General features: G+C 39.7%; 1 protein-coding gene across 1 annotated transcript in view; it reads left to right on the top strand.

The window, feature by feature from the left end:
* Window positions 1–585: 585 nt before the first annotated feature.
* The window catches only part of LOC139645362 (leucine-rich repeat flightless-interacting protein 2-like), a 55,657-nt gene continuing 29,103 nt past the window's right edge, over window positions 586–27,139 (top strand). The window contains exons 1-2 of the mRNA XM_071521054.1: window positions 586–1,221; window positions 21,974–22,060. Of these exons, the coding sequence (XP_071377155.1) occupies window positions 1,132–1,221; window positions 21,974–22,060 (177 nt within the window). The 5' untranslated portion in view covers window positions 586–1,131. The remainder of the gene's footprint in view (window positions 1,222–21,973; window positions 22,061–27,139) is intronic.

The raw sequence follows: 27,139 nt of genomic DNA on the forward strand, positions 1-27,139 counted from the left end.
ACACATTTAACAAAAACAAATCTTTTTCATTTCAAATTTTGAATACAGTTTTTTAAAATAAATTTCACAGCATAGATTCATAAGATAGGATTTAAGATGTGTATGATTTAATAATGATAAATTGGGTCTATAATAAAATATAAATAAGACTATAGGGGGATATTAAAAATACCGGAACAGACAATTCCAGTACGTTAAGATCATATTGAAATAGAAATGCATGAATGATAAGTATGATAAAATTTGAGTTGTAGCATCAAGGCATTTTATTTACATTATATTAAATTAACTCGTAACTTATAGCTCATATTTATTATTAAAACTACTACCATCGGTGTTACAATTGGTGTTATATTGTGTTCTAATTAATTATTACTATCATTATTATGATTATTATGTTTTTTTTTAAATTATTATTCGCAGTAGTATTGCGAACGCTTTTATTTTGAAGGCCAACCCGCCTAACTTCCGTCACCGCTCTGTCTAACTCTATGCAGCTTGACTCGAGCTGTGTATCATCACCATCATCGCCGCCATCCGGGATCGCGCTGCAATAAAAGTTTCCTCCCTCTGCTTTTGACATTGCGGGACTGTGTTTTTTTTTTTTCCCCCGTGCGATGCGTTTATGGTCCGGGGCTCAAACCTGCGGCTCTCACACGACAAAACAAACCGTCACTCCCGGCCGGAGGACTCGATATTTTTCGCGTTTCGCCGTCCTAAACAGAAGCTTATAATGTTTCTGGTTGACAATGGCGGATTAACGAGCTGACGAACCGTTTCCCGACGCACGGATAACCGTTTTTTATCACCTATGGATGTGTACGGCAGCAACAGGCATCAGTAGCAGCAACAATATTTTGATTTTTCTGTTCGGTTTTGAGTCTGAACGGTCGGTAAACATGGGAGTGAACGGCAGCTCGGCTGGGAGGCTCACTGGATCCACTGTAGCAGATATTTAGCATCTGAAATAGCTGCATTTTATCGCCTTTTTCCATCCTAAACGCCAATATTTTGATTTTTTCCCCCACCGCCTTCCTTTTGAATGTTGAATCCCTATGGTTTGGACACGTATGCAGGCAGCTAACAGAGGCATCTTTGGATAAAACAGGCCAAAAAAATATAAAATAAAATATGGGAACTCAGGTCACTGGGAGAAAGAGGATTCCTAACAGAGAGAAGCTGACGGCCGAGGACGATGCCCTCAATCAGATTGCACGGGAGGTAAGGTTATCAATATTATCGTAATTTTGCTGTTATTATTATTGATTTGTTTTGGAGACGTTGCTGTGCATTTAGGAGCCAAGCCTAGATTAGGCTGGATCACACTGCGCAAAATCCACTGGCTGCATTCACAGCAACGAGAAATCACTGCCATATTCCTATAATACTCCTTTAATATTCATATAGGGACGTATTGTGTGTCTATGATACTCTATAGTGAACCCAATTAACCTTATTATACTTGATGGTGTTTTTGTATCTACTATGGTATCACTATAATATTCCCATAATAATCCTCTAGTCTGTTTATGATACTCAATGGTGACTTTATAGTGACTTTATCATATTTTATGATATTTTCATCCCCTATAATATTCCTATAGGAACTTATAGTGTGTCTATGGCAACCAGTAGTGAGTTTATAGTGATCCTATGGGATGTAATGATATTCTTCATCTTCTATGGTGTCACTATAATATTCTTATGTAGCCTATAGTGTGTTTATGATACTGAAAAGTTAGGCTAGTTATAGTGACCAATGGTAGTTAATGGTGTTTTTTTTTTTTTTTAACTCTCCTATGGTATCCCTATAATACCCCAACAATATTTGTATAGGGACAGCAATGAGTTTATCATGACTCCATTGAACTTTATGGTATTTTTTTGCATCTATTATGGTATCCCTATAATATTCCTATAGGGACTTTTGATATTTGGATAGTTTCCTTCTCAAGATTACTATAGTTCTTTGCCATAAGAGGTTCAACTAAACCTTAATGCTTATTTCAACTCTCTTGAGGCAAAGGGTTGGGTCATTTTTTGTGATTTATGACTTGAAGGGCAGAGAAAACACAGCGGTCATCAGTGTAATTTATTCATCAAGTGTCCACCCTATGCATTCCCTCTAATGGACGACAAAAGCTCCCATTATCTCCCAGTGGAAGCAGGGACATTGTTGGTTTGGCCTACATAGGCAGGAATGTGGATGGAAAATGTCAACAGAAACAGATAGGCCTAAATGAAAATGAAAGGGTGGGGGGGGGGGGGGTTGATGGGAACTGCTTGGTCAAGGGAAAACATGGTGAAGACTGGGGGCATCTTCTTCTGTGGTTGTCCTGTAAGTCATTAGTGCCCAAAATGGGGTCCCGGAACCTCCTGGGGTCCTTGAAAGGGTTCCATGGAGTCCCAGAAAAATGAGGAATAGTTTGATTCCCTAGTGGTTAGGACAATGAGAGTGTAAAAAGGATGACAGTTGCAGAATTTTAGCCGATGTCACTTCGCTCTGGTCTGCCTACTAGCCACACCCAACTTTGGAGTGGGTAACGTTTCTATGGTAACAGCGACATCTCCGACTGCGACTGGGAACTCTCTAAAGCTTGTGGGTAGTGTAGTATTTCACAAGAAACTCAGGAATAAAACATGAAGTTGAAATCAGATTGACTGATGGCTTTTTGTTGTTTCACAATCTGACAGCTCATGGTAAGTCGACCTTACACCAAAACTATAAAACTTTAAAACTTGATGGCAAGTAAAAAGGGCAAAATGAATGGGAAAACTGAGCCTCAAGCACTCAACTGCAAACCTATGGTTCACGTGCCACTTTCAAAACAGAGATGTTAGCAATCGCTTCACAGAAAGAGTACAAATTCCAAAGCAGATGTGGAGCTTGCCTCTGAACCATCTTGCTGACAGCAACATCCAAACAGGTCACGTAGATCAGCTCCACTGTGCAGCACGTCCTGTTCGTCACGACACGCTCTTAACCAACTATAGACGAAGGTCAGCTGACCCCTACATCTGGAAAGAATCACCTTGATGGGGCCCCAAGCCCTGTGGCCTCCAAATGTCAGTAAAACTCCAGTCTTCCTCCTTCTAGTGTGTCATCTTTGGCTCCGAATGTCAGTAAAACTCTCGTCTTCCACCTTTTAGTGTGTCATATAGGGGCCAAATGTCAGTAAAACTCTCCTCTTTCTCCTTCTGCTATGTCGCCTTGGGTCCAAATGTCAGTAAAACTCTCATCTTCCTCTTTCTAGTGCGTCATCTTGGGTCCAAATATCAATAAAACTCTTCTTGTCCTCTTTCTGTTGTGTCATCTTGGGTCCAAACTTTTGTTAAGCTCTCCTCTTCCTCCTTCCATTGTGTAGTCTTGGGTCCAAATGTGAGCGAAACCCTTCTCGTCCTTTTTCTAGTGTGTCATGTTGGGGCCAAACATTGTCATCTCCCCCCTTCCATTGTGTTGTCTTGGGTCCAAACATCAATAAAACTCTCCTCTATCTTTCTGTTGTGTCATGTTGGGGTCAAACGTTTCTAATGTGTCAGGTTGGGCCCAAATGTCAGTAAACCTCGCCTCTTCCTCCTAGTTTGTTATCTTGGGTCCAAATGTCAAGAAAACTCTTCTTGTCCTCTTTCTGTTTTGTTGTCTTGGGTTCAAATGTCAGTGAAACCCTTCTCGTCCTTTTTCTAGTGCGTCATGTTGGGGCCAAACATCACTGAAATTCTGATCTTCCTCCTAGTATGTTGCATTGGGTCCAATTGTCAATAAAACCCTTCTTGTCCTCTTTCCGTTGTGTTGTCTTGGACCCAAATGTCAGTAAAACTCTCATCTTCCCCCTTCTCGTGTGTCATCTTGGGTCCAAATGTTAATAAAAACCCTTCTCGTCCTCTTTCTAGAGTGTCACGCTGTGTCATGTTGGGTCCAAACATCAGTAAAACTCTCCTCTTTCAGCTTCCATTGTGTTGTCTTGGGTACAAATGTCAGTAAAATTCTTCTCGTCCTATTTGTAGTATATCGTTTTGGGCCCAAATGTCACTAAAACTCTCATCTTCCACCTAGTTTGTTATCTTGGGTCCAAATGTCAAGAAAACTCTTCTTGTCATCTTTCTGTTTTGTTGTCTTGGGTTCAGATGTCAGTGAAACCCTTCTCGTCCTTTTTCTAGTGCGTCATGTTGGGGCCAAACATCACTGAAACTCTGATCTTCCTCCTAGTATGTTGCATTGGGTCCAATTGTCAATAAAACCCTTCTTGTCCTCTTTGTAGTGTATCGTTTTGGGTCCAAATGTCACTAAAACTCTCATCTTCCACCTTCTAGTGTGTCATGTTGGGGCCAAACATCAGTTGAAGTCTCCTCTTCCTCTTTCCATTGTGTTGTCTTGGGTCCAAACGTCAGTAAACCTCTCATCTTCCTCTTTCCATTGTGTCGTCTTGGCTCCAAATCTCAGGAAAACTCTCCTCTTCCTCGATCTAGAGCTTTCCATTGTGTTGTTTTGTGTTTATCACCATGTAGCCTAACTCTGTCCTACAGAGCTTGGGTGCAGAGATGGTAAGACGATTCAGGGTCCAAACATGTTGAAAGTAAAGGCAAGAATATGAAAAAAGATGAAGTAAACTTATGGAACATTTCGTGCATTGCGGAGGGCATCGTTATGTTATTGTCTAGGCAAAACAAACCAAAGATAGCGTCTTTGTAATTCCTGTCTGAGATCACTTGAAGATTTACCCTACCTTGTAAACTTATTGTATGTCGTACTTCAATGAATAGAGTGTCTACCTCTTATCCGGCTGAGAGTCTGGAGTTACCAGCCAGTTCCACAGTGAAAAAGATCTTTTGCATACTTGGATCCATGCCAGTTTCCATTTATTAAGCCAGGCTTTTGCAAGGTGCCATTTATTCTCTTGTGAAGGACATGTAGACTGAAAGCTTGGTTTGATCAAATTAAATTGGATCTAAGTGTGTGGAAGATATATTTCAATGTAGTACTTTAAGTTACATATCCTATTTCATATTAAAAGGACTTTCTTTTTGTTTTGTTAAGGTAATTCCTGAGCCGGTGAGCCTCCTGTGTTTCTCATCCTACAAAGATCAAGGATTGAGTCTAAAGGCAGGGATACACATGGAAATTTGGGGAGAATTTGAATGGGCATCAGGGCCTGAGAGGTTGCCTCAGCTTTGTTGCTTTAATCACTTAGGAACAACTTGTTGCCAGGAAACACTTGAATACGTTCTCGACCCTGAGTCTCACTTGGATGCAGATTGGAGTTTTAGTCAGACAAACATTTTTCTGAGGTTTTTGACTCTGGTGGAGTATTTCTATCCCTGGTCCTCTTCCATGCCCACCATATATTGTGGAAGAGTTTAACAGTGTGAACACAGAAATCATTTGTGATGCAGCACAGGAACAGGCCAACATTGACTTCATATTTGGATCAATTATCTGCACATTCAAACCTGGGTTTATTAGTATTTGCATGTGATTTGGTTTAACCCACATGGAGAGCCAAATGGGTGGCGTTTACTGTACTGGAGCAATTCACACAGTGTCAAGTATGCTGTCAATAACAGGAAAGTATCCTATACTAAACTGACTTTACAATCTTTTCTCATGATTATCTTAGATTTCTGGCACTCATTGTATTGTCCTATATAACCCCACCCTACCTGCAGCAAATTAAAACAAATAATGGTCAGCAAGTACTAGCCTATTTGTCGTTTCACCAGTCGTCACCCAATATAGAAAGTGACGCCTCTCAGAGTCTACAGCATCAACAAATGAAGCTCACTGACTTTGCTTACTGGTGTAGAATGCGGCCAGGCAGTTTCGAGTGCCCCGGAGACTGAGGAGGAGGCTGCTGCTGTGTAATTGACAATTACATCAATGTCTGTGAAGTAGTGCCATCAGCAACAAATGGTCTCACTGTTGTGTGTGCTCCTGTGGCTAAATAATCTGGCCAAGTGAGGGTGGTGATAGCCTGGGGCGGTGGAGATGTGGGCTTGTGATCGGACCTCAGACTGGCTCAGAAAATCTATCTTAGGAAACTAAATGAGTAATACTCTCCCCTTCTTTAATAACTGCTAGTATATAAATGTTATTTATCCTGGGAAGGTCTGCGGAGCACCATGCCTTTTTCAGCACCCCGCCCTGCTTCACATGCATACTCCTGTTAAAGCTGCTCTAGGCAAATCTTTAGGTAAAAATACACCCGTCTTATCAGCCTGAAGGCTTGGCTACATTTGATTTCACCCAACCAACCAACTATTGATCTTCGCAACAGACAAAGGATATGATGTGCTAGTCAGGCTATAATCAAAACTCAAAACTTAAGAGTGAAATCCAAAGTGTCTGCTAAACAGGGAGTTCAGTTTAGTAGTTTAGTAGAGTTGCAGTTTCACATTTAAGTTTGAATTCAGTAAAATATACACTTTGGTATTTCACTCTCTCAGCCTCACCCCCCGTCCAGTTTCACCATTTGCTCATTGTTTATCGTTACCCATCCTTCAGCCACACCCTGTTACACATTGTACCCCCCCACAGATGATCCCCATTTGTGAAATTTATCCTGTTTGGCTCATGGACCAGCCCAATAAATTCATCTCAGTCTCATGAACACGCCCTTGGATTTCTCCATTCCACACATAGGATAGATGCATTCAGTGGCAAGATCATCCCGGTTTCTGTTTCCAAGTGAGACCTTGCTTTCCACCTGTGACATAGCATGACAGAACATAAAATTTAACATGACATTTCATTCAAATTCATCAGACAAGTTTTAAATGAATGCACAGTAGCTGATTCAATACTATAAATAGCATTGAAAACAGGTAGGGTGACATTTCTTTGAAAAATGTGTAATAAATATTTTGGCTGTTTACAATTCTTGGCAGGTAAATTTTTTCAGCTTAGCAGCCTTTGGCAGGTGAACCAAAAAGTACAGGAATCAATAGCAAATCACATTAACACCATAAGCCATTTGATGAAGGCTTTTATCCAAAGTGCTTTACAATACCAAGGGACAATACAGCTTTTACATTAGTAGCTCCAGTGGGAATCAAAGAGCGATTCGGAGCTTTCTTATCATAAACAGTATGTTGCTCCATGGTGATTATAAATTAAACAGTTGTGCTTACTGGCTGCCTAGAGACATGGAAACGGTCACCAACTGAGCTGTGGTTCCCAGCTGCTGCATCACTGATTCTTTTGGGATTTGGGATGCAGTGTCTTGTTTTTAAGAATGAGTTTCATGGGGAATGACGTTAAAAATACAGTGTTTAGTTGGTGCACCAGTGACCCAAAAATATGTAGTTTAGATGGATATTTATGAGCGGATGTGTGTGTTCCCTCCTAGTATGTTTTCTGGCTTAGAGCTGACTGTGTGTGTGTTTCTATGGTGTGTGTGTGTGTGTGTGTGTGTGTGTGTGTGTATATGTATGTGTGTGTGTGTGTGTGTGTGTGTGTGTGTGTGTGTGTGTTTTGAGGGGGTTTGGGGTATGAGTGGATGTTGGCAGAGCAGAAATGGGTCTCGCCTGGCTTTGCCCCCATACTGGTACTAGGGGCTGACCTACTGGGCGAGCTGACAGCTGCGGCTTTTGATGCACCCCAGTGTGTGTGTTTTCGTTTGTGTGTGTGTGTGTATGTTGTGTGTGTGTGTATAGAGCAGGGGATTGGTCGGTCTCTATCCCAGTGACCTGCATCCTTTAAGCCTCTGCAGCAGCAACAGAAACCGTCACAACACCACGAGGCTTTTAGCGAAATCATCCTTCCTCTGGATTATTATTTATCAAATAGGCTAAATCTCCATTACACGGCATTTAGAGATGCACAATTAAACGTGTATAATTGTATCTCACAATTTCAGTTTACAGGGTTAAGGTGGTAAAGATTTATTGATGTTAAAATAATACACAGAACACCTTCAATAGCTGTGTAACACTGGTATATTGTCAATTTTTAAGCATTGGTAACCCTTTACTATGGCATTATTCCAGTTTATTACTCCGTTGTAAGTAGAGGATGAATTTGGGAGCATTTTATCAAGTACCGACACAGTGATATTGTGTACTTAAAATACTTTTCCATAGGTTAATACAGGTTAATGCACTGGAATAAGGCCATGTAAATGTAAATTTAATTTAATTCAGAATGCACACTGTAACTGAAAATAGTCAAGATGCCGATGCAAGATGCCAAAAGTGCAATAAAATAACTTGTTTCCTAAGTCAACAAGATTAAAAGTTAATATCCCGCAAAATAACTGGTACTATCATATAATTAATTTAATTTATCATTTTAGCTGTCATCATGTAACCATGACGCAAAGGTTGGATGATCATATTGTGGCATAGAGGAAAGGCTGTTGGATGTTCACAAATCACCTCATGCACAAATTACCATGGATGGAGTCAGTTCACATTTAAATCTCTCAAAAATGTAATTTGAAGATGATATTCACATAATGACAGAGTCTTCATTCTTAGTTTTTTTATTGATTATATATTGATAGTTTAGAGCAGTAAATCTAATCAGAAATGGCACTTGAACTGTACAAGGTGATAACAATACAGTACTATACAACATGTAAGAGTTTTGATTCTCAGTAGTTTCTTTATAGATTGGATATGAAAACCTTTTTACAGGCAAAAGATTATAGATTTATGAGGGAAATCCACTTCCTGAACTGAAAGTATATACCATGTAGTTCATGTATCTTTACTTGTATTTATCCAGCTGTGGGATGCATTTCGACGGTAGCTGTCAGAAGATAGGAGAGTATTTCTCATTCTCTTTCCCGTAGGGATTCAAACCAGCAACCTCCCGGTCACAAACCCACTCCTCTAACCTCTAGCCTGCCTCTGCCCCTGTTCTAAACCCTACTGCCTTGCCAAATGGCCCTTATTGACCAGATATTCCCTGTATTGACTCACATGATGTATGCTGGTGGCAGGCTTTGCAGGACACTTGACTGTAACTGTCTTTTCTTAAGACGCTGGGTGTGTGTGTGTGTGGCAGTGGTGGGGGGGCAGGGCCTGAGAGGAAGTGATGCGTAATAGGGACTGCTCACCATGCTTAGAGAGGGGATTAGTGTTTGGTGTGTCTGAACTGCTCAGCACACACACAATCCCCGCCATACATGAACCCAGAGGCGTAAAAATGCCAATAAAATATAAAAAATCCAAGAAAATTCCCGACAATTCACATCGGCAAAATCCCCGCATCTGCAGTAATGTCATTTGCCACCAAAACCTCCAAACCTGCTTATATAGTGTTTCTAGGAGCAAGTGGAGCAATGATTGATGACTGACAACATATAATTATTTTGGTTGCTGTCTATTATAATGAACAGCATGTCAGCAGTGTCAGGCTACATGCTAATTTAAAAATACTCCATTCAAACCATACTGAAGTCAAAGGGCTGATCTGTGTCTAGTGGCATGTTGGTTTCTTGGTTTATTTTACCATCACATTATGTCATACAGCATTGTGGGTAGTTTTACTGTAACTTGGGGTTGGTACTCTGCCAATATTTACCCAGTCAAAAATGTAGAACATCCTGGCGTTCACAGTGTACTGATGACAGAGGGAAAGTTGCCCAATAAAACATTTTAAAGTTAACTCTTTTGATTAGCAGGTACTGTATGCAATTTGCACTGGACTGACCTCATTGAGGAGGGACAGGGAGTGCTCACACACACACACACACACACACACACACACACACACACACACACACTGTGGTCATTATAGTTTTGCATTTTAGTTTTAATTAGTTTTTAAAGCGGGTTTGCTAGTTTAGTTTAGTTTTTATTTTTGAAAATGCTTAGTTTTAGTTTAGTTTTTATTAGTTTCAGTGTTAGTTTTAGTCTTTTTTGTAATATGGGCTATTTGTCAGGAGCGAGATTCAAAAATTCAAAATACTAGGCTTATGTATGAAATAAACTGACAAAGACGAAAAGCTAAAGACATTTTCTCTATAATTTTAGTTTATTTTAGTTAGTTTTGTAAACACACAATACAGTTTCAGTTAGTTATCGTTTTTTTGTAAAGCCTCGTTTTTATTTTTATTCCAGTTAACGAAAATGTTTTTTCACACCTAGTTTTCGTTATTTCATTAGTTTTCGTTAACGATAACCTTGACACACACACACACACACACACACACACACACACACACACACACAGATTTGCTAATTCATACAGTGCATAAAACTCATCACAGCAGAAATGAAAGCATGTTGTTTAGGGGCTGAAGCCACTGTGAGCTTGCTGCTGCAGAAGCCTGTGGTGGTTCTGGGTGGAGAGAGCTGCGGCCGTGTGTTTGGTGTTTTGTTCGGGACAGTCATGATTTTTTTTTCCAAAATGCCATGCTTCACTGTCACATGTGCCAAGCCAGCCAGCGGCGGGCTGGGTGGGTTTGGCGGCGTCAGAACTGTCAGCGTTGTGAAAGACTGGGGCAGTCGCTGGCTGCTTTTGAAAGGAAATGTTATTCTGCCAGAGAGGGACTATCTTCTGACATCGGTTCATATCACATTTCATACCTTGTAAATGTCATTCCTTTATTGGATTTTGCCTGCAAATTGAGAAACGCGTGCTCTTAATTTTTTAGCAAATTCATAAACGAGAGAGGACTGATAGAGCAGATAAGATAGTAGATTAGTTCAACGCACGGTGATGATTTTAACGTTCATGTATCCAGTAGGGCTGTGTAAAAAAACCTGATACAGCTGAGTATTGCAATATTTTTTTCCATGATACTGTATCGATTTTCCAGCCCCTCGTATCGATACATAAAAAAAAATGATTCATGTTTTAAACGGATTTAAAATGTCCTTACATTTCCCTCAAATCCCTTTGAATTAAATAGTTTTGACTCAATTTGTCCGCTGAGTTATCAATATAATGTGATGTACATATTAGACTACCCAGGTGGTACACAGCAAGTTGTATTTTCAGCTCTATTTTTACATTTTCAGTAAATTATGTAGAATATTGCAATGTATCGTAATATGTATCGTATCGCAATGTATCGTGATACAATCGTATCGTGAGGTCCTTGCCAATACCCAGCCTTAGTATCCAGGGAGGGTTTGCTCTTCTTCAGCAGCTACAGTGCAGGTTATTTGCTCAAGTTAGTGGTCCAACAATTTGAACAGACCGACCTGCTTGACAAACCTCTGGAGTTTCAGCCCTACAGACTTTTCTAGGAGTCGGAGCTGCTCCGGAGGCCGAAATAATCTCATTGGTGGAGTTAAACCTCAATGGGCGGAGCCACTGAGCCACCACGAGGTGCATTACTACACCTGCAAAGCCCTCTAATGTCCAATTGTATTTACATGTAAAGTCACGATCAAACTGCATTTTGAGAGTGTCTTGCTTCCTTAAAGAGTAACTAAACCCCAAACCTAAATCTGTGTAAAGCCTGACATCTAATGGTAAAAAGCATGCTACTGAAATGGCCATCTGCTCTTGGCTGATCTTTGGTGCCAGGTGATGTCACTGTTGTGTTAGAGCAACTGGAGAGTAGCAAAACAGGCATTTATTATAAATGTCATGGATTATTGAATTTAAAATAAGGCAGGTCACTTCAAGTTAATGTCAGCTGAATAAAAACTCATAATTCTTGATATAGCTTCATTGGAACATGACATTACATCATGTGTTTCATCATGAGTTTTGCGTTTTTCACTTGTTTTATGGGCTGCAAAATGTTTTAAGACTGAATACAAAATTAAGTAACTTGTAAATCATTTTTGCTGTGTGGTAAATAGTTTCCAGAAGCTGTGTCTTGTGGCTTCTGCCTGACAGCTGAAATGAATTGGATCATACAAGGCTCAGTGGACAGATTTCTTCCAAAGAGGACATGTGTTCCTGAATTAAAATATTTAAGAGCGCAAGCAGAAAGAAATTTAGGAACACGATCTGTAAAAATTAAAAACATTCACCCCTGCTCTGACTCTAAAGTTGCTTATATGCTTCTTTTTTTTTAATTTTGCAGGGATTTATTTTTAAGAGCGTATGCTGCTATAATGGAAGTAGGAAAAACAATATTGTCCTTAAATTGACTGGGTTTGGCAGGGAGATTCCCCACCATGTTGTTCCTGTCGTCTTTTTTTGTCGTTTTTTGTTTGATTTGAGGTGCGATGGTTTTATAAGCCTCTTGTTTTTATCTCACCTGCACACATTATATGCTTACATCTTGTTTTTTCTCTGTTTCATGGTCGTATTTTATCAGTTTTTTCTCTGCTTCTATATTTGATCACTTTGCATATAAATTTAAATTTAAACCCCTGCGGTAAAGTGGGCCAATACCTCTGCCAGTGATCTATGAAAGGGAACAATATCATTATGCAGACTGATTTCCTTCACTGCACATCCAAAACTCACATTTTTTTTTTTTTTGGCCTTTTTCTTGGTTTTGTTCCAGCATGTATTTCTCATCTGTACCCTCGCTTTAGCGGCCAGCGTTGGGCCTCAGATTTCCTAGAAGCAGCTTGCAGGCGAAACCCCAGTGTGTTGAACAGGAGGCGGTCGGTCGGTCCGTGTGATGTCGTTGTTGTTGTTGTCGGTCTCTTCCTGCAGCGGCTTCCAGGAAGAGACCGACACGCTGCAGCCGTAACTCACCGGCCACCGGGTGGAGGATCCTCAGGCCGAGCCGACGCCTGGGACAGATAAACCACAGCAGGCCATGAATTATTACAAAAATAAGCTAAAAAAAAAGTTAAAAAATTATATAAAATAACGCTTTGGTGCAATAACGTGAAATAAATAGCAACCAAAAATTCCGAAAAAATACTGAAAATATTCATGATATTAACAAGAAACCTTATTTATATGGCCCTTATCTAAAAGCAGTGTTTACAAAGTGCTTGAAAGCTGAAAAAACTAAACATGTTTTTGCATCTGCGTCTATACTAAGATTCTTACAGTAATGCATGTTGGTATCAGCAGATATGGGCGGGAAAATATCGGATAAAACATATCGGTGCATCTGTAGCGAGGACTAAATTACTCTTAGGTGTACTGGTTAAGATCCCTGATGATGCACCCTGGTAGGGCTGCAACTAACGATTATTTTCATTGTTGATTAATCTGTCGATTATTTTCTTGATTAATCGATAAGTTGTTTGGTCTATAAAATGTCAGAAAATGGTGAAAAATGTGGATCAGTGTTTCCCAAAGCCCAAGATGACGTCCTCAAATGTCTTGTTTTGTCCACAACCCAAAGATATTCAGTTTACTGTCATAGAGGAGTAAAGAAACCAGAAAATATTCACATTTAAGAAGCTGGAATCAGAGAATTTTGACTTTTTTTTCTTAAAAAATTACTCAAACCGATTAATCGATTATCAAAATAGTTGCCGATTAATTTAATAGTTGACAACTAATCGATTAATCGATTAATCGTTGCAGCTCTACACCCTGGTGTCCTTACATTATGTAATTTACTAGACGCTTTTGTCCAAAGCGACTTACAGTAAGTACATTTTGTCAACGGTAGTTAAACCGACCGTACATCACAGTCTTCATCAGCTTTCAGTCTTCAATCTCATCAGACTTCAATGGTATCTTCAAATCAAATCAGACCAAATCCTTCTCTCCGGTTTCTGTCCTTGTCGTTGAAACAAGAGCGAGGAAAGCTTCTTGTTAATGGATATCCCATGTGTCTGAAGAGAACAAAAACAGTTTCTCCTCTAAAGTGCTGTCTCACTCTCTCAGCCCCCCTGTTTCTGTCCTGGGCTATTTCTGGACCCATGTGGTTGTAATTATCTGGTAATAGGGCTTTGTTAAATTGCTGCTGCTTACTTGGCAGTGGAAATATTGGGTTTTTCATCATCTTCTATTTTCGGTACGCTGTGTAGCGTTCAGGGCCTTTATTAGTTTCCCCGTATGCTGCAAGCTGTGGTTATTACCTAAGTGCTCAAGGCTTTGAGTGAGACAGGGTTCCTACACAAGTCTGGAAATTAATGTATGGAAAAAGAGCTGGGTAGTTTCCAGGTTTTCCACAAAAAAGTTTGGAAAAGTATAGTAAAGGTATAATATACTGTCCCAATATACATGCATAAAACTACATATTTTCTGTGCTGTTATTCCAATATTTGTTGCTGTGAAGAATAATCTGTTGGGTAAAAGTGACGCGGTGTAAATAATAGCCTACTGAACACCAACATTTTCAATTGAAATGAAGAAAAGAAAGGTCTTGAAATTCATATCGTGATTCAATTTTGATATTGCAATATTTTGATAACCAATTGTGTTGTCTAGATCAATGATACCAGGTATATATACCATAAATTCTATATTCTAACAAAATTAGGCTACATGTGTCATATGTCAGTGAATGTCATTTGAATTACATAGTTTTGGTTTGATATCACACTTGACACTACCATGCAATTCAATGTAATGAATATTGTATATTTATTATTTAACATGTGCTTTCACATGTACGTAATAAGATATATCGAGAAATGTGTCCCTATGATTATCTTGATATATAATAAATTTCTTCCATATCGCCCAGCTTATACTCCAGCTGCAGCCATACTAAAGTCCTTTTTGCGTGCTTCAGACCAAACTGAACCAAACAGTTAACACTTAAAAGAACGAAACAGAGGAGAGTGGACAGACTGGAAAGCTGCCATTCCTTTCTCTTCTCCTCGCTCATTAACTGATTTAATCTCTAAGAGTGGTGATAAAAAGCGATGTAGATAGATAGACGCTGGGCAACAGGATTCGACACAAAGTCAAAAATATCCAATATTTCTTGGCAGGAAGGCATTTCTATGTGATTAAAGCATTATTAACGAGGCAGCTCCTAAGGTACTGTTGCCCAAAAAGTTCCATTGCAAAACAATGTCTTAACAAGTCATTAAGTCTAGTCTGAAGTCTTAAAATCTTGTTTTTTCTTTGAAACGCATAAAATGAGGTGAGATAATTTCACTTTCTTCCAATGCAAACCAACTTTTTTTTCCACTCAAGATTTTAAGACTTCCTAATAGAGCTGAACAATTAGGATCGTAATAAAATCCAAAAACACAATATGAACTTTGAAGTTTCTTCCAAAATGGATTTCTGAAGGTGTTTTAGAGCTTGTCAATATCTTTCAGCCCTACTTCAAACAAAAGAAGATTTTAAGACTTCCGAAGACTAGACCGAAATGACTCGTCAAGACATTTTTTGCGGTGTACCCTTAGTGCCGCTGCCTTTTATCCCCGCACTGACTGTGTAGAAACACCGAGGACACAAAGAGGAGCAGGAAGCGTATCAGGTTGCCAAACTGCAGGGCAAACAACAGGCCAGAACAACAAGTTGACAGTTGAGCAGGACTTGGTATGCAGGCTGCAGGGCGTGTTGGCTTGGCGAGGCGAGGTGAGGCGTTGGTGTTGTTGTCGCTGTGGGTGTGTCACCAGTTCAGGACACCAAATGCTGGTTCATCCACATTCCCCCACAGTGGAGGAATCCCATAAGGACTCCTGCCTCCTGCTGGTGGACACCCTGCAGGGCTGGTTTACGGGTTTTTTTTTTAAGAAGACCTAAAAGTGGCTCTGAAAAACTGAAAATCTGTGTATTTTTCCATGAGGTTTTGTGATACGGGAAATGGATGCTGTCATTTTTAAACGATTTATTTACCCAAGGAGGGTTTTTACTGAAGATGCTTGCTCTTTTTCAGTCCCATACTGCTCCATGTTCACAGAGTTTAAAGGCACTTTGGCAATAGTTTCCCAGCTGGTCCGGTGAGTCAAACCGGCCGCCTGCTTCCTTTCTTCCTTCCTGTGTTTCCCCCACAATTGAAAAAGGTGTAGTTGCCCGCACTGCCAAGAACAGGAGCTGCGACCGTCCTGTCCAAAAGAATCTCTTTTTTTTGGCATTTTCGCCTTTTATTTTTCATTTTTTTTCATTTCAAACCTTTATTTAAACTCGAATAACCATTGAGGTTGCCCTCATTTACAATGATGTCGAGTTACAAACAAGTTCAAAGTATTAAATAAATAGGACAAGACATAGATGACAATAAAGAAAATCAATTAAAACAGTTACACATTGAGGCAGGGAGGTTTGTGATCATGGTTTTAAATTGTCCATAGGTTAGTAGAGTATTGGTTTTTAGTGTGTGTTGAAGATCATTCCAGGAATTTGGAGCACTAAAATAAAAGGCTGATTGTCCAAATTTAGACCGTGCTTGGGGGACCTTAAGCATAAGCAAGTCATTTGAGCGAGTTTGATAGGGTCCAAGGTTCCAGTCCAACAACATTGAAATGTAGGGTGGTAGCTTTCCAACGAGGGCTTTATATATAAACAAATACCAATGTTTATTACGCCTCTCTGCCAGAGAAGACCAACCCACCTTATTGTAGAGAATACAATGGTGAGTACCATAGCTATCACCAGTAATAAATCTGAGGGCAGAATGATAAACCGTGTCTAGGGGTTTAAGGGTGGAAAGAGCAGCATTTCTGTAAATTACATCCCCATAATCCAACACTGATAGGAAGACTGCCTCAACAATCCTCTTTCTGCTATTCATAGGGAAGCTGGTTCTGTTTCTGTAAAAGAAGCCAATTTTTTGACGCAGTTTGCTGACAAGATTGTCTATATGGTATTTAAAAGTAAATTTCTCATCAAGCCAGATGCCAAGATATTTATATTCAGTAACTCTCGCAATGTTAGATCCATTCGCAGTGGATATATGCATACAATTGTGATCAATATTTCTGGCTCTAGTAAACAGCATGAATTTTGTTTTATTTGCATTAAGTACCAGTTTAAGATTGATAAGAGCATCTTGCAGAGCATTAAAGGAAAGCTGCAGGTTCTCAATGGCTAGTTGTACAGAATCAGCAATACAATATACAATGGTGTCATCAGCATAAAGATGGACCTGACAGCCACTCAATGAAGAGACAATATCATTTATATAAATGGTGAAGAGGACAGGACCCAAAATTGAACCTTGTGGAACACCTTTTGTTACTGGCAAGAACTCAGACTGGACACTTCCCGACTTTACACATTGAAGTCTCTCAAACAAATAACTCTGAAACCAATCACAAGCCTTTCCATCAAAGCCAATACTGCATAACCTTTGCAAGAGCAAAGGGTGATCAACTGTATCAAAAGCTTTTGACAGATCTATAAAAAGGGCAGCACAGTGTTTCTTATTGTCTAGAGCGGAAACTATATTATTTGTAACTAATGTAATAGCTGAAATAGTGCTGTGGTTAGCTCTAAATCCAGATTGGTGCATACTTAATACAGAGTGACTTGAAAGAAATGCCTTGAGTTGGTTATTTACCAAAGATTCCAGGATTTTTGCTAGACAAGATAATTTGGAGATTGGTCTGTAATTATCTAGATCATTTCTATCACCTCCTTTATGTAATGGAGTTACATGGGCTGATTTCCAAACACTAGGAAATATTCCTGTTGTGATAGAAAGATTAAATATATGTGTTAATTGCTCAGTAATAAGTGGAGCGGACACTCTTAGAAAAAAAGGATCCAATTTATCTTCTCCTGTTGAACTCCTGGTATCAATGGCTTGTAATGCTTCAAATACATCACTAGCAGAGAACGGCTGAAAGTTAAACTGAGAGACATGGTTCATGCTACATGCACAATCGTTATTAATATTAATGAGAGGGGGCCCTGTGTAATCCTTCTCAAATAAATGCCCAGCATCTGCAAAGTGCCTATTTAGAGCTTGGCAGACCTCTTTCTGTTCTGAAATCACAGAGTCGCCACATTTAATATGTGCAGGTAGGGAAATAGTGGTTTTATTTCTGTTTGAATTTACTGCTCTCCAAAATTTTGCAGGGTTTGAATAGGAGCTAGTAATTAAGTCTAAGTAATAATTAGATTTGGCATTTCTCACAGATGATGTGCATTTATTTCTAAGCTGTCTAAATGATGACCAATGGGATGGATCCCCAGAGTGTCTGGCAAGTGACCAGGCTCTGTTCCTTTCCTTAAATAAAGCTGATAATTCGGGTGAAAACCAAGGGGTTAATCTGTCTTTTATTCTAAGCTTTTTGAATGGTGCATGTTTGTTAATGACTGAAATAAGGGTTTTTGTGAAAAAATCCAGTGCCATTTCAACATCTGGGATTTCAGATGTATAATGTATGTCGCTATGGAAAACATCAGTTAAAAAGGCTTGGTCACTAAAATGTCTTAGATTTCTCTTTGTAACCGTGTGAGATTTTGTTTTCTTTAGCCGAGTATTTCTAATACATGCTATAGGGCAATGATCACTAATTCCTAGCTCAAAGACACCACAGGCAATAATTTTATCAATCCTATTGGAAAAGATGAGATCAATTAGGGTAGACCTAGAGTCATCTTTCAAATTTGGCCTAGTGGGTTCTGTAATTAGCTGGGATAGGTTGAGGTTACTACTAACCTCCTTGAGATAATCAGATGTATTATTCAGCCAGTTCAGATTAAAATCACCCACAACAATGAATTCGACACCGGAATACTGAGAGAGTAGATCTGCTATTTTGTCAATGGAGTTTGTATCAGCAGATGGGGGTCTATAGACCCCTACCACAATTACTGTATTAGGCCCTAACTGAACCTTTAGAGCAAGAAATTCAAAACATTTTGGTATGGTCACAGCATTTAGAATTGTTACAGAGAAACCTGATTTAACATATATAACCACCCCACCTCCCCTTCCAATTCTGTCTATTCTATATAAATTGTAGTTCTTTAGAGCTACATCCAGGTCATTGACACTCTTTTTCAGCCAAGTTTCACTCAGTACCAAGATATCAGGATCAGTCTGCAGAACTAATATATTTACATGATCTAACTTCTGAAGTAAACTTCTAATATTTTTGACAGTTGAAAGTAGAGAGAAACAGGAAAGATTGGGAGAAAGAGAGGGGATGACATGTGACAAAGGTCCTGGGCCAGTTTCGAACCCATTTACAGACCACTGAGCCACCAGGACGCCCCGAAAGACTCTCCTTAGGGTTCGATCACACCTACAGTTTGTTTTCTTTGGTCTGAACCAGACTGGAAAAGTTCACTTTGTTCCATTTTGGCTTGTAAACAAAAGTCACATGACTCACAAGAAGCTTGTTTATTGGACAGTTTTAGTAACCTGTTTGTTTTTTTTGTTTCTTTGTGTATTTTTTGTTTGTTTTTTTGTTTGTTTATTGTCTTGTTTTTTTTGTTTTTTGTTTTTTTTGTGTTATTATTTCCATTGTATACATCATATAATTTCATTTTTATCGGTGACTCGGTACTTTTATAAGCCCAGTTGGGTTTCAAACCTCTCCGGCACATGCCCTTTTGTTTTGTTTTGTATTGTCTTTATTGTTCATCTTGCTTGGTGCGAATAAATAAATCCTAAATCCTAAAATCCTAAAATCCTAAATCCTAAACTGATCAGAACACGCTGGGTGTGAATGTGTGAGTGTTGCTTTCAATTTCTTGAGTTTCATGGTCCGAATGCAGTTTCCTGGGAATGTTATTAGTACTGGTTTCAGTGGAGAGCTTTGGTGTCCTGTGGTCTAAATGCAGTTTCAGGGAATTTTATTAATAATAGGATTTTAGTGTCACCATCTAAATGCAGTTGCAGGAAAACATTTCTAAGGGAAACACTAATGTTCATGATTCAGATAAAGATTTCTGGTGAATCCCTCAATGAATTGACGCAGGAACAAAGGCTATATCAGCCTTATTCATTCATCTTACCTTTCACCAGTTTGTTTTCAGCTGATGATGATCACAGCAATGAGTGATTAAGAAGATAAAACACAGTCTTACAGGCTTTTTAAGGAGAAATCCCCACTGCTGATAGGATAACTATCATGATAACAAACCCTATTTACTGTATGAGGTGTGGAAATGGAGGGATGTGTGTGTATTAGGTGTTAGACCATGGATGTAGTTAAGGGTAAACCCACCTAAACTCATCATACCTAACTTGTGATGTTGCCCACTTCTGATATGATGATGGTTCCTCTTTGTTTTGTTTTTTTACTCCACAGCTTCAGGAGTGTTAGTCTGTAAAACGGGTGGAGAGTTTTAGTGTCCCATGATGGTCTAAATGCTGTTTCAGAGGCTTTTCTACCCTGATAAGAAGAAAATTCTGGGGGAAACACTGAATCTTTGTAGCTTTTTGACATGAAAATGGTCAAAAGAAAGTCAATCCAAAAATATCAGTATCGGTATCAGTCTTCAAAAACTAATTTATAAACATTATAATACAGTAAGTCATATCAGACCCACAGTACAGCTACTTAAAAATAGGATATTTTTAATAGAATACTTTTCTTAATACAATTCTGCTTTTTTTCCCCATTAAATCTATGTTTTTTGTCAGTAAACACTGATAGTTTACTGCTGTGTCATTAGTGCAGAGGAACCTAGAGGAAATCTTTATGTTGAGTCAGTGAGTGATCAGTTGCTTCCTGCCTGAGTGTGATTGGCTGTTATTGGCTGAGAGGTCAGCGAGGTCAGAGGTCATCAGACAGACAGGCAGAGCGAGAGACGGGAAGAAAGGAAACGAGGGAGGAAGAAAGGAAGCGAGGGAGGGAGGAAGGGCGGCTGTCATAAACCTTCTCCAAGCTATGAGCCTTGCATGCAGAGGACACACACACACACACACACACACACACACACACACACACACACACACACACACACACACACACACACACACAGACACACACACACACACACACACACTAGCTCTTCCTCATGCATGTCAACTTTATCATATCTACTGTATATTGAATCCTGATGAAGGCTTTTTTCTGAAAAACATTGGATTGGAAAGACGTTTTTTTTTTTTTTTTTTTTTTAAACATCTCTCGGCCTCCAAGAGAAACTGAATCTTTTCTTCTTTTCTTCTTTTCTACCTTTTTATGCTTCGTTTGTGTGTGTGTGTGTGTGTGTGTATGTACTGTATGTGTGTGTGTGGCTCTTCCTCAAACAGTGGCGGTAAATGATGAGATCACGGGTCCATTGATAACCAAATGTAGCAGTGATCTAATTTATCATCAAAGCCTCGTTTCATCTGCTCTGCCCCGGCTCTATCTCTGTCTTGATAATATCTGTTTTAGTGTTGTTTTTTGTTAAAGTTGGGACCGATTTACTTAGAATTAATACTGTAATTTTCTGTATTTGGTGTATTTTAATTGGTCTTAGTTTCCTTGCTTTTTAATTTTTGCATCTTGTTGTCGTTCTACTGTCTTCATCTTCGTTTTCATTACGTTTCTGTTATCAGCTTCAGTTAGGTTTTTGTTTGTCATCTTGATTTTTTTCTTCGGTTTGTTTCCTTTGAGGTTAGATTCCCTTGGTTGTTTTTTATCTCACCTGCACAGTCTGTTACAGAGCTGCATGATTACAGCTAAAATGATCATCTCAAATATTTTGCTATACTCATGATCTTGATTATTAATCATGGTTTTTAGACTTGATCATTTGAAATACATTTTTTCTCAATATTGTCTCAATATTGCAGATATGCAAATATTCTGTGTGAAATTACACACCATTAATTGAGCATCCCTAGTTTGACAAATCTTTGACGGATCAGCCAAGTTTGCTGCTGTGTATTTTGAATGCTGTGTTTGCAGACTTGTTTTAATGACTCCCTCTCCCTCTCTCTGTCTCTGTCTCTCTCTGTCTGTCTCTTTCTCTTGCTCTCCCTCTCTCTGTCTCTCTCTCTCTCTCTCTCTCTCTCTCTCTCTCTCTCTCTCTCTCTCTGTCTCTCTCTGTCTCTCTCTCTCTCTCTCTCTGTCTGTCCCCCTCTCTCTCTCTCTCTTGCTCTCTCTGTCTCTCTCTGTCTCTTGCTCTCTCTCTTGCTCTCTCTGTCTCTCTCTGTGTCTCTTTCTCTCTCTGTCTCTGTCTCTCTCTGTCTGTCTCTCTCTCTCTCTCTGTCTCTTCCCCTCTCTCTCTCTCTCTCTCTCTCTCTCTCTCTCTCTCTCTCTCTCTCTCTCTATCTCTCCCCCCCCCCCCCCCCAGGCTGAGGCGAGGCTGGCGGCGAAGCGAGCGGCCCGGGCGGAGGCGAGGGAGATTCGGATGAAGGAGCTGGAGCGGCAGCAGAAGGAGGTGAGCCGGGCAGGAAGCCACTTCTTTAGTCCACAAGCCACACTGGTCCGGTGCTTTCCAAAACTCACTGCTCAACCCGCCAAAAAGCCTACAAATCAGGGCTGGTTACCTGCCAGAGAGGCTGGTGTGGAGCAGGCATGCTTACCAACTACAGTCCAAACGTACCAGCAGGAAGACATGAACAGGGAGGGACTTTCTGCACGTCGGTTGAGTTAAACCTCAGTGGGCGGAGTCAAAGAACCACAGTTTATTTATATTTTGACCAAGTTTACCAGTTAGCTAACTTGTGCTCGGTCAAACTGTGGTCCTTTAGCGCCGCCCTTTGAGGTTTAACTCAATTCCTAAGACCTCCAAGACATATTTGTATGACTAAAACTCCAAGCTGCAACTTTTTTTGTCATATTTTTCAGCTTTTGCTTGGTGAAATCAACTGGAAACAAAAACAACCTCCACAGGTTGGTTTGTTAGCTGCCAAAGGAGCCGGCACAGTCGCCAAATTTACCACTGTTAAGCTGGTGGTAATTTCTCACCCTAGATTTAAGGCTTGCGGGGTCAAAGGTCAAAGTATTGATCAGGTACTGGGAGGGGTATGTTTAAATCTGCCTTGAGACTGAGGAAGCCTTAATCATTTGCCATTGATTGAGCTGGAAGGAGGACAGGCTGTGGTGAAATGGTTTTGCATGTGGAGTTCAGCAGCTGATCAGCTAGCTGAACTGGTTTAGTGTTTGGATATGCCTTATTCCATCGTGGTGAGTAACTCAAAACTGCCTTAATACATGCACAACACACACAGGATTAGCAGCAGTTTCGGTATATGATGAAACAAAGCAGCAGTGAATTATGGGATTTGTGTTCCAGACATTAACACTATGGCTCAGCCGTGAGTTTCGTTACATACCAGTAACAAGAAGACATATTAACACAACATTACCGTTACTACCATCTGTTGAGTTGAAAAGTAACGCAAATGTCTGTTGTCCCAAAGACGACACATGCTTTTATATGTTTTGAAGTTGAATAAACTTTTAGGTGTTGTTCCTCAAACAAGATTCTACAAATGTTATTCCTGTGCCTTTGAAACCACTGGCATCATACAAAAGCAAGATCCACAAAGCATTGTTAATGATGTGTAATCTAAATAATTTCAAATGCAAATTAGGCGGTACACTGTAGAAATGATGCATTTTAACAAATCATTTAGTCAGAAATTGAGTCTTAATTTCTTATTTTTCTTAAAAGAAGTGCTATCAAGTGAATCCAGGTACTCTTGGAAAATAAGTGTCATGGATTGGAAACTTTGATAAATGAAACTGCATTGAAAACCCATTGGCAGAACTGTAGGATTTTAAGACTGAATACGAGACTAAATGCCTTGCTACGACAGACATTTTTGCATTGTGCAAACTCTTAAAAATGTGGAATCTCTGCTGTGTTTGAATACGTTTCAGCACAGAATAGAGAAAATATATTTTCATCATGGTCACTTAACACCAGACGCTAACACACCACAGTCCGCTCCTGTTTCATTCTGACCTCTAACCTGATCGATCGCTCCTAACCTTCAGTTTCCGTTTCATCTCTCTCCTCTCTGTTCTCCATGGTTTCCATGCTGCTCTAGCTCTATCAGGCCCAGAAGGTAGGACTCCTTCCTTCCATCTTTCTCTTTGTTTTGCTCTCTAAAGCTCTCAGTCACTTACTAATTTACTTCATTTACAAATTTTCTTACTGATTCATTTTCACACACACACATACACGCAGATTTCTCTCCGTTTCAGCCTTCACATGAGTCCTAAGTTCGAATAGCATTTGCAAATAGTTCTTAAGTGTTTGTTTTATTCCGTTTGGAGTGCCAGGTGGGTGGGGTTTGCTGCACAGAGGAAACACTGTGTACCGAAAAGTGTAGACTCACAGAAAAGTATTTAAAAGTCAAATTTGTCTACTTTTTTGTGATTTCCAACCTACCTGACACCTTCTGAATCGTCCTGGTGCGCTGAGCCCCGCCCACCTGGCGCTCCAAGCAGCTTAAAACAAACACTAAGAAGTATTCGCAGATATTATTCGACCCGATTCTCTTCTGCTGCTCTCTCCACTTTGTTCTCTCTAACCCTTTCCTTCACCCCCCCTGATGTCCTAACACCCTCTTCCTCCTCTTCTTCTGCCCCGCCTGCAGAAGTATTATGGTCTGGACAGCAAGTGGGGCCACATTGAACAGTGGATGGTAGGACTGAACGCAGCAGACAAAGCTCTGTGGACTGCATGACTCGCAGCCGGGCCGATGAAAACCTTGTATCTCCTAAAAAAACATTTCTTTACGATTTAAAGTGCCATTAAGTAATCTATGACCTCTATTGGAGACCAGTAGGAATTACACCATAGGGCTGGGCGATAATTCAATATTATCGTTTATCGTCTTTCAGTAGAATCATATTGTGATGATATGAAGATATTTTGATATCGTGACACATTTCTGCTGTCTAAATTGATGATGACAAGCAAATTTTATTTAAAAACTCTCATAAAATGAGGTATGGTAGGAATATTATTTGAATATTTCTGTTTTGTTTGACACCACAACTAACATTACCATTCGGTTCAATGAGATGAACATTAATTTGATTATTTAACGTGATTTTGCATACATGAACCATATCGTGATATATATTGATATTGAGAAAAATCCTTATGATTATCATGATATTGATTTCAACCATATCGCCCAGCCCTATTACACCAACATTGATAGACCTTATCTCCTCCCAAACAAGTCTCTGGTTCGGCTATGGGCCAGTAAAAATATTGCTTATAATAATAATAATAAACTTTATTTATGTCGCACTTTACTAAAAACGATTGCAAAGTGCTTTACAGCCAAACAGGTGGAACAGTGGAGACAATGTAAGAAGAATGTAAGAACAAAAACAAAAAAAATTGTATACAGTAACAAAAGTCAAGAGAAGGCAATATTAGACAGGTGTAGAAGTAAGAATAATAAAATGATATAATAATAATAATAAAAGAAAATAATAATTAAAGGCACGTTCATGAAAATAGGCCTTTAAAAGAGACTTAAAAGATGCTACAGACTTGAGATCTAAAAGCAAGTCGTTCCAGAGTTTAGGGGCTTTGATCTCAAGGCTTCATCTAAACTTTCATCTGGTCTGAAACATCAGAAGATGGGGTTACGAGGTTTTCAGACGGCGGCGGCGGCGTCTTAGACCTGCATGGCGGCGAGGACGTAGAATCGGCTCGGCGCTTGTTGTTGCCTTGCAGTTTGCTTGCTGTTTCCCCTGCATGGGCTCAGACACAGACATGGATTAGACCATTAGAGTCTCAGACTAACAGCAGATATTCCTCACAGCCAATCGCCTCTTAATCCATGTCTGTCATATGTGCTGCATACTAGTGTATTATGTGTTTTTATTTAGCATGTGTAGTCATATCTAGTGTCAGGTGCTTGCTATTGAGTGCACACTAGTATATATCGCAACCCCATAGCAACCCCTAAGCAAAAAAAAGTGTATTTTTTATAAATTAGAAAAATATTACAAAATTATTAATTATTATACTATATTATATTATAAAAAAGTATTGTATTGGTTCACATACTGTATGTGTAATACTACTACTACTATTACTACTGCTACTACTACTAATATAATAATAATGCTAATAAATATTATTTACACTTTTATTTTGAAGGCCAAAATTATTATTATTACAGCTTGTTAAATTTCCCCTCATAATCATTCAACATGAGAGAATAGACAGCCGTGTGTGTGTGTGTGTGAGTGTGTGTGTGTGTGTGTGTGTGTGTGTGTGTGTGGGGTTGGGAGTTCCACCCATAGCAGCGACTCTTACGGAAAGGATTACACTCATGTCACGTGACCTGGAGGGTTTACACACACACACACACACACACACACACACACATACACACACACACAGATCCCCCCCCCCTCCGGCGGTGTGTGTGTGTGTGTGTGTGTGTGTATAATCCCCAGCATGTATGACGGTCTCTCTTCAGTGTGTGTCAGTGTGTCTGGACGCCGGGCCGCGTTCCATTTCTATTCCAGCGGGTTTAGGAAAGGATATTCCAGTGTGTGTGTGTTTGTGTGTGTGTGTGTGTGTGTGGGATCCAAATGGAACGGAGCCCAGCCACGTCGAGATGCCTGTGTGTGTGTGTGTGTGTGTGTTTGTGTGTTTCCTCTGGTTTACGTCTGCTAGGAGTTTTCCACTGCACACAACTGTACCATGTCAAGCCCTGCAGGTTTCTTTTATGCATGGCTCAGACACCTCAGAGTGTACTGGTGCTGTACCAAGACCATAACAGGCCCAGTGTGGCTCCAGCATGGTATTGGTGCAATGGAAACCTTCTATATATCTGATGGTAGACTCGCTCACTTTCCTTCTTTCTCATTTTCGACTTTTTAACCTCTCCTGTTCTCTCTTTCCTTCGGGGGCCTTGCAGGAGGACAGCGAGAGGTATTCTCGCCACTCGCGGAGGCACACTTCGGTCTGTATCTTCCTCTTATTCTGCCTGTCTTTCCTGCTACTTCTGTCTGTCTCTTTCTTCCTTTATTTCTTTCTTTTGTTCTTTCCTGCTCGCTTGATTTCTTCCTTTGTTTGTTTCTTTGTATCTTTCTTTCTTGCTTTCTGTCTTGCTTTTTGTCTTTCTCCTATATTATCTCTTTTAGGGCTGCAACTAACGATTATCTTCATTGTCGATTAATCTGTCGATTATTTTCTCGATTAATCGATTAGTTGTTTGGTCTATAAAATGTTAGAAAATGGTGAAAAATGTGGATCAGTGTTTCCCAAAGCCCAAGATGGCGTCCTCAAATGTCTTGTTTTGTCCACAACCCAAAGATATTCAGTTTACTGTCATAGAGGAGTAAAGAAACCAGAAAATATTCACATTTAAGAAGCTGGAATCAGAGAATTTTGACTTATTTTTCTTAAAAAATTCCTCAAACCGATTAATCGATTATCAAAATAGTTGGCGATTAATTTAATAGTTGACAACTAATCGATTAATCGTTGCAGCTCTAATCTCTTTTTTCCTCTTTCCATGCTGCCTTA

This window comes from Centroberyx affinis, unplaced genomic scaffold (genome assembly GCF_046629955.1).
Source record: "Centroberyx affinis isolate AG114_WGS23_722 - 3 ecotype Tasmania unplaced genomic scaffold, CSIRO-AGI_Caff_v1 ptg000849l_1, whole genome shotgun sequence".
Classification (NCBI taxonomy): domain Eukaryota; kingdom Metazoa; phylum Chordata; class Actinopteri; order Beryciformes; family Berycidae; genus Centroberyx; species Centroberyx affinis.